The following is an 8,745-nucleotide window of genomic DNA, read 5'->3' as shown; positions in this document are numbered from 1 at the left end:
ATGCTATTTCTAAAAAGAAACATGTCACACAGGCACAAGATGTTATAAGTGAAAACATTAAACCTGTAGAATTATATTCAATAAACTGTAGAGTATTCCTACCTTCAGGATCTTTTTTGCCATCTCAGGCCACCTGTGCTTTACGTACATTCCCACACTGATCGGGATGATTAGGGCTGCCAGTGTGATACCTGAGGATGCAAAAAAAGTAGATTATAAAAAGGTTACCTTAGAGGCAGGAACAGCATTCACAGTTACATCCTGATAATACACATTATTGAGAGCACTTGTTTGAAATTCTTTAAGGTGTTTCAGTTCTTTGAAAGCTTTCCTTACCGATACTGTCATACGGGATCTTGATGGTGTCACTGGATATCCATACGCTGGTGTAGATTAAAAGACAGAGAGGCATCATCCCCAAGGCCAGGAGAGAGGAGCAGGCTGTCATACTGAGACTGAGGAGCGAAGGATTTGGACACTGAAGAGTTTCCTGCATTTGTCCCCAGCTGTGCTTATACACACTAACACAATCTGTTTTATTTAAATATTGAATTAACATTGAATAAATGTAAATAAAACTCTAAACCAATAAAAACTTGTAATACATTAATTCTGTTGTTCTCCTGCCAGGTAGCTACACAACAAGAAAGTCTTCCTTAAAATAGCTTAAGAGTGTTCTGGGATCCAAAAAACATGAAAATGTTCGATTTAGTTTACATACACAAGAGAAACAAATAGTTATCATAGAGTAAACATAGTGGTCCTCTAAGAGCAGCACTTGGTGATAGTAGGGAAAAAAAAAGGTTCCTTTTTTAACAGGGAGAAACCACCAGCTGAAAAAGGCTCAGAGAAATCTGCTCTTTAACAGAAAAGGGAAAAGAAAAATAGCAGTGAACCTGCCCAAGGTCTCACCTGAGGTCCATGTCTCCATCCAACCAGTAGCAGATGATGTTGGAGTTTGAGCCACCTGGACAGCAGCCCATGATGATGATGACCACTGCCTGCACAGCCTGGACCCCAAAAGCCAGTGACAAGGCAAAAGCTGTGAAAGGCATAATGCCAAACTGGCAGAGGAAGCCAATGATAATGCCCCATGGCTTCTTAATGTGGCCCCACAGCTTTGCAGCCTCCACCCTGCAGCCCATGGCGAACATGACCATTGCGAGCATGATGGTGAGCACCGTGCTCACCACTACTCCCAGGATGGCATTGAAGTTACTGGGAGGAACAAGGCAGTCTGTGCCCGAGCAGGCTGTGGCAGCATTGTCACAGATAGCTGGCAGCATGGTGGTTGGCTTCAGCGTGGATATTGTTGTTGCAGAAGAAGAATATCAGCAGATACTAAAACTTGCACACACTTTGGGGCTTCTTAGAGTCCTTGAGGTGAGACAAGTCCAGTTTCACCACCTGTCCAGGAAAATGGATGTGACAAAGAGAAGGAGTGAGCTTGGATCACTGCCCTTTATGCCCACAGTTTCAAAGCCAAATAAAATTGGGCTGAAAGATAAAAAAATAACCAATAGTCTATGTTTTATGGGGTCAGCGTTCAAAACACATGCATATAAAAAAGAAAATCACAATGAAATATGAAATACCATTACACCATGGCTCCAGTTTTTACAGCCTTGTGGGTTTTAAAGTTTTAATGAACTCACAATCATCAAGCATCATCATGCAGGGAAAGTTTCAAAGAGGCAGCAGCCACAGAATACATGTCCTTTGCACAATTATATATGGCCCTCTTTGGTCTCTTAATCATTCTTTTAAACATGAGTAACCCAGAGCCCATAAAACAAAATAAAGGTGTACAGTGGTCCTTCGTTTATTGTAGGAGTCATGTTCTAAAAAATAACCTGAGATAGGTAAAATCCGCAAAGTAGTCAGCTTTTAAAAAAAAATCATTATAGATGTTTTAAGCTGTAAAACCCCTCACTACACACTTTATACACTTTTCTCAGACAGGCATGAACATTTTCACACTTTTCTCTCTTGTTTAAACACCCTCAAAGTTCAAACCTTTGTAGAAAAATAAGTCCAGTATTATAAAATGAAACCAAAGACCAAACCCTGTTTCAGGTGCAGAACGTGAATAGAGCGGCTGCCAGAGAATTCAACATCAATGAATCAAGTAGAGGAAGCAAGAAGAATGAGTTAAGTTTGACTTATCTGTTTTGTTTCGCTTAACGCGCCTTATAATCCGGTGTGCCTTATAATCCGGAAAATACGGTAACTTCTACCTTCCTTTAGCATGTCCGGAAGTCCAACCTTATGGGTGGTACCGAAGTTGCTTTTGACAGTTCAAAATGTTTCGTAGCCATTGTTGTGTTTGTTGGGGAGAAAACTTACAAACATACAGCACAGCACTGCAGAGTCACACTGTAGCGATCGAAAATGTATGTAAATTTGACAAGCTGAATGCTTTCTGTTCTGTACAGGAGACTAGGCACGTAGGAAAAAGCTCGTCATTTCATGGTGACATAATCTTTAATTAACACCCCAAAGTCTGCATGATCAACCATTTTGAACATGAGTTAATTTTTAATCTGAAATGCTGTTAATATAAAAACAGCCTCCCTAATTTAAAAAAAATAAACAAATCCACCACGTGAGTGTGTTTAAACCCAGCAGGAGATCCCAGGGCTGTTCCCTGATTAGTGGCTTTATTTTTCATATATTTTATCTTCTTCCTAACTGACGTTATGCAACTTTGCCATTTTCCAGACTGGTTTATGTAATTTATGATTCTTTCACAGGGGTTTCGTTCAAATTAATGAGAACATGTTGTAACAGTCACAATGGTGTGGTTTCTCTTTAAGACAATGCAAGGTAAGGGTTAGTAACTTCATAAGTATGCACCAATGCCCTCCCTTGAGAGCAACGTTCTTGCACGTGAGCGTATGGACCGGACGGACCTTAAGTCTTTCACCTCTTTAACTACTTGCAATGTTGTAGGAACACTGTGTTGTAGGAACACAGGTTGTGCTTCATGTATGATAAGCGGGCCTTGTAAGGTAGATGTAGAGAATGTGCACTAAAGGACAAGCACTGTGGAATTCCCAGTACCAGTGTGGTCGTGAGTTTTTCTGACTGTCCTGTTAAGTGCTTCTACAGCTTTTCTTAACCACTGAGTACAACCTGTGTTGTTTTAGTTTATTAAAGTCTTTATCTCCTTCCTAATTCCCTTTATGCAACTTTGCCATTACCTATCATTTATCATCTATCATTTATTTTTCAGACTAGTTTATGTAATTCATGATTTCTTCACAGGGGTTTCCTTCAAATTAATCAGATCACGTGTTGTTTCATTTTATTAAAGTTTTCATTTTAAGCACTTGCTATGTAGTGTACTGTACATGAGTCATCATGAGCTTAGAAACCTAAAACACATCAACGTGATACCTTTTTTTATCCTCTCTGGATGCCCATATCAGTCCATAATGGTGATACCAATATTTAACTTTCATTTGTGAACTAAATTAAATGTTTTACATATAAACATAATACAGATTCTTGAGGAAGTAAACATTTCCATGCTAAATCTGGTGCATCTCATATTAACACATGAAATGTCTGTCTGTGTGTTTGCTGATTTATCCACCAACTCCCTCTACACAATCAAGAGCTGAGCAACCAAACTTGGCACACAGGTACATTTTAGGCCTCTACAGGTATATCTATATGGTGGATTTACAAATCTGGTTAATGTTGCCTTCACCCTCCACATCTCCTTGAGTTCTTTTCTCAGCTCTTGGTATTTCTCCAGCTTCTTGTGTTCCTTCTTTCTAATGTTGCTGTCATTTAGGATAGCTACATCTATCACTATAGCCATCTTAATCTGCTTATCCACCACTTCTGTGTCCAATTGGTTAGCCGTAATCACTTTGTCTGTTTGTATCTGGAAGTCCAACAGGATCTTGGCTTGGTTATTCTCGACCACCCTACGGGGTATGTCCTATTTTGACCACGGGACTTCTAGGCCATATTTGGCACAGATGTTCCTGTATACTAAGCTGCACATTCGGTTACGCCGCCCCATGTGTGCCCGGCAGGGCATAAATAACATCCAACAAATATGCTTTTTTAGATAACAACAATAACAAAAATCTGTTTATCTTTATCTACTTTTATGGAGCTGTTACACAGTTAATTCATGCTAACAGCTTTATTGGTAACCATATTTTTTTATATAAGAAATGTCACATTTTTCTTTAATGTTATAGCAATCTATTTACATTTTTTCTTGTATTTGTGTAACTTAAACTGATCTGTATACTTTTGGGTTTTCTACATCCTACTTGATTTCTACTTCTTGTCCATTGCATTTATTTAACTGCCAACCCCTCTGCCAAAGCAAGTACAGTTGCACTCAGTTTTTTAAATTGGTGTTTCTTCAGATTATTTGTATGTATCACCACCCACATCTGAGTTATCCTTCTGCGGTAACTGTACCTGAGTGTCACTTCATCAGGCAGGGTCATTTCAATCACACACTTTGAAAAAAACAAAAAAACAACTCCACAGCACCTTTTACATGATTGGATCTCACATAGATTTTTCTTACGCTGTAACTACATCAGTATATTGCATTTTGTTCTTTATTGTCATCACTGTGTTCTTGTTGCTTTTGAAATAACAGTAATATCAAATAAATTATGACTGTCACATTACAAAAAACAACAACAACAACAACAAAAAACCACCCTGTTTTCCACCACTGAAGCACTCATTAAGAGACACTAACAATGTACAGGCAAAGTGGTTCTAAATATTTACATATGAATAAAAGTAAATAACACATAATTCAGCAGTTGGTCCCCACCACGTTCCCACTTGAAGTTAGATACTGACTGTCCCGGGGAAGAAATTTTTGCAACCCCGTTCAGCTAAAATTTTTCCAAATGGTTTAGTGTGGTGCACATACAGCCTGCAGAGTGCAGTGTGTCTTCACAGTAGAGTCTGAATGGTGTGTTCAGTGATGCAGTTGTTATTGCTCATACCAACAACCGAACATCTCTGGTTTTCAGGGCTGCAATATCACAGCTCAGTGCTTTTGTCAGTGCTTTTATCCTTCACATCCCTGTTGTTGCTCTCATCGCCCTCAAAGCCACCATTTTCCCGTGGGCAGTACTTTTGTTCTTCTAGATCAGGATTGTGACCTTCCAAGTATGGAGCATCACTGTTTGCAGACGAACCGCCACCACAATACCTTTTGTAAAGCTGGAAGCCTGGACAGGAAACAAACCATAGATTCAGAACCAGTGAGCAAAGACCTTTGGACAAAACCTTTAAAAATGGAATAAACAGGACTTCAGTGACAAAGCATCTATGCAAGATGCCATAACAAGAAAATTTGAAGCATCCTACGTCTTCTTTTCTGTTCAGTTTCAAAATTAGTAAGCATCTATGATAATCTGTAAACCACTGTTCTCAAATGTTTGGTGCCCAGGACTGAAAGAAAAGTGAAAATTTCAAGGTATTCTGCAGAAGATGGCCTCCATATCATTTTCAACAATGTGAACTCTAACTTCCATCCATCCCCTCACTCCACATTTTCACACATTAAAACCTATGTTTATTCAAGGCTATTCTCACGTCTGTGACATTAAGTAGCCCCATCTTCTCAAACACACAGGCATTGCTAATTTAAGCAAAGTCTTTCCTTCGGATGTGTTCCGATTTGCACTGGGGTATGGCATTAGTGAGATTGTGTTAGGTCCATCTCATCACTGGTAAATGTGCAGGATTACTATTTTTAGGGGGTTTGTTTTAACCCAAACCAAAGTCTTTCTCTCTAAATTAGTTAAAGTACTTGTAATTACCTAAACCCAACACAGAACCTTTTGGTTTGCAAACTAAAGAGAGTAGAATTGAAAGGAAAAGTGAGGGATGAAAAATAACAGCAAATAAAACATCCCACTAAACAAAAAAACTCCTGGGTGACATAAAAACTCATGAAGATGTTGCACTTAAAATTGTTCATAGATGTTAGAGCATCAGTGCATCAGTGCTAAAGACACAGACACACAACGCCCCGCCATTGATGCTGCAGGTCAGCCAGCTGGCTGCTCAGTTGCCTCAGTGACACGCTTGCACCTGGCTGCGTGGCTGCGTTTCATCACAGCTTCGCTCAGTTTCATCTGGGACAGAGACTGCGTTTCCAGACGATATTACATTTGTTGGGCACGATGGCATCTATGATCACTGTAGTGCCACTTAGACTGGTAAAGATGAGAGTGTTTCAATGCTGGACTCTCTCTCACCACCTGTGTGCATCGCGTCACCTCTGGAGGAGGCTGATGGTAACCGCATCGTGCATGCTAGTTCTCTATCCCTGGACAGAGCCCAGGCTACTGCATAAGGGCTCTCAGATGGGAGGGTGTTGTTTTGCAAGGTGGTGTCCACAGATGCTTCCCTAAGGGGGTGGGGAGCGCTGTGCGAGGGTGCATCAGTGAGAGGGATCTGGTCCGCAGCCCTGCGTGATCTTCACATCAACCACTTAGAGCTGTTAGCAGTGTTCTTAGCTCTCAAACATTTCCGTCCAGTCCTGGAGGGCCAGCATGTCTTATACAGGAAGGACAATTCAACAATAGTCTCTTACATAAACAGTCAGGGAGGGACACCCTCCCTTCCCCTATTAAAGCTGTCTCGCTCTCTGCTGTTATGGTGCAGTGTTCATTTCCCCCAAGGGGGTACTCTGGTGAAGGAATGGAGGTTGCACCCTTTGATAGTGGCTCAGATTTGGGATCTGTTTGCCAATGCACAGGTAGATCTTTTTTTGCCTCCAGGGTAAATATTCACTGCCCCCTGTTCTTCTCAATAATCGTTCACAATGCAACCTTGGGCATGGACGCGCTAGCGCACCAATGGCCAGTCATGCTCCTGTATGCATTTCCCCCAGTGGAAATGATATCTCCAATTTTAGAGAGATTGCGTCGGCAGTCTCTCTCACTGATTGTAGTGGCCCCTTGGTGGCCCACAGGGTCTTGGTATTCAGAGATAATCAGCCTGCTAGCAGTGAGTCCTTGGCAACTTAGTCAACTTAGCCTCCGCAGGGACCTCTTCTCTCAGGTGGGAGGAGAAATAATTCATTTGCGCCCGGATCTGTGGCGTCTTCATGCTTACCTGCTGAGAGGTCAAACTTGATTGCTAAGGGCCTGCTACCTAGTGTGATAGTGACAATTCAGAACACTACGGCCTCATCCACTAGAGGCTTGTACTGTTAGAAATGGCGAGCCTTCGAGCAATGATGCCAGGACCGCCACACTGTCCCATTCCAGTGCTCTTTTGTGAATGTTTTGAAATTCCTGCAGGAGCTGCTGGATGAGGTCCTTTCATTTTCAACGATTAAGGTTTATTTAGCAGCTATATCTGCTTGTCATTTTCGCTTTGACGGGGTGACACCAGGTGCACATCCCCTCACCATACCTTTTCTGAAAAGGGTTTGTTGGCTGAGACCTGTGCTTAAGTCCAGTGTCCCTGCTTGGGACTTTTCTTTAGTGCTGGAGGCATATGTAGCCCCTCTTTTGAACCCATTGAGTCTGTGGATATGAAATTTCTCTCATATAAGACTGCATCAGTTCTCACTTTGGCTTCAGCAAAGTAAGTGGGTGACCTACATGCGTTGCAGTGCATCCCTCTTGCACAGTTCTCTCCTGATGGCCATAAGGTCATATTGCGTCCGAATGCTGCCTAATTTCCCTAAGGTCAAGCCTGCATCTTATAACTGAATGGAGTTTGAGTTGCTGAGCTTTTGCTTCCCTCCTTTTGCATCTGAGGAGCAGAGGAGGATGCATTCTCTTTGTCCAGTGTGTGTGCTACGTACCCACATTGAGAGCACTCAGAATGTGTGTTTATGTTACCAGCTGTATGTTTACACAGAGCTCTACCTCTGGCTGGATTGGTGAAGCAGACAAAGGCTGTCCCACTGGATTATAGAAGCAAGCTCACTGGCGTACAGCACCAAAGGTCTTGCTTTGCCCCAGGGAGTGAGAGCTCATTCCATCAGGGAATGGCAGCCCCTTTGGCCCTTTTTAAAGGGGTACCTGTAGCTGATATTTGTGTGGCAGCTAGTTGGGCATCACCGCTGCTGTCATAGGTGTTATGATACTTGATCTCTGACACAGATAAACCACCAGAGAAGCATGAAGCATGCTGCAACTCTATTACTGGTTAAACTTGGGTTAAATATTTAATCCTTATATGGCACAGCACCTGGCTCAATCTGTTGACTCAACACAGCAAAAAAAACATCACAATGGAGGAAAAGAAGGAAAATAAGGAAGCTGCATTCACTGACCAAGAACTAAAAAAAAGTCAAGCGATGCAGGAGAAAATGGCCAATGTATGTGTTGTTTGTTTTAAGGTCTTACATCCCACAAAGACGAGTGCTGACACGAGTTGGAAGATGCTGTAGATGAGGGGGAAGGCAAACATGATTTCCAGCTCCTCTGGGCTGAAGGACAGCTGGACGATAGTGCTGCACAACTGGGCATTCTGGAAACCTGTCTCCAGTGCAATGGTTCGACATCTGAACAAATAAAGGAACAATGATGAACCTCATCAATAAGTCAAATTTTAAATGTAGCTGTGTCAGAAACATTTTGCTGTCACCTCACCTGTACCAGGGTTGACCCACAAAGCGAGCCAGGAAGAACCCAAGGCTCAATCCAATAAAGGGGTAGATGGTGCCAATTATCCACAGGGAGGGAGCAATGGTCCAGGACGACTGGTAGAGGACTCCTCCAA

General features: G+C 41.9%; 2 protein-coding genes across 2 annotated transcripts in view; both read right to left on the bottom strand.

Annotated features, from left to right (window-relative positions):
- slc10a2 (solute carrier family 10 member 2) overlaps positions 1-1,908 on the bottom strand; it is an 8,107-nt gene extending 6,199 nt beyond the window's left edge. Inside the window, exons 1-3 of the mRNA XM_042218530.1 lie at positions 913-1,908; positions 337-455; positions 103-191 (exon numbers count right to left, since the gene is read on the bottom strand). Of these exons, the coding sequence (XP_042074464.1) occupies positions 103-191; positions 337-455; positions 913-1,286 (582 nt within the window). The 5' untranslated portion in view covers positions 1,287-1,908. The remainder of the gene's footprint in view (positions 1-102; positions 192-336; positions 456-912) is intronic.
- Positions 1,909-4,577: 2,669 nt separating this feature from the next.
- Positions 4,578-8,745, bottom strand: part of LOC102304737 (ileal sodium/bile acid cotransporter) — a gene marked incomplete in the record, with an annotated part of 6,703 nt that continues 2,535 nt past the window's right edge. The window contains 3 exon segments of the mRNA XM_042218534.1: positions 4,578-5,225; positions 8,370-8,527; positions 8,616-8,745. Coding sequence (XP_042074468.1) covers positions 5,035-5,225; positions 8,370-8,527; positions 8,616-8,745 — 479 coding nt within the window.

Source organism: Haplochromis burtoni, unplaced genomic scaffold (genome assembly GCF_018398535.1).
Source record: "Haplochromis burtoni strain Fernald_Lab_line unplaced genomic scaffold, NCSU_Asbu1 Contig_20, whole genome shotgun sequence".
NCBI classification, from domain to species: domain Eukaryota; kingdom Metazoa; phylum Chordata; class Actinopteri; order Cichliformes; family Cichlidae; genus Haplochromis; species Haplochromis burtoni.
The sequence above is the reverse complement of the archived record's forward strand: the minus strand, read 5'-3'. Positions and strand labels throughout refer to the sequence as shown.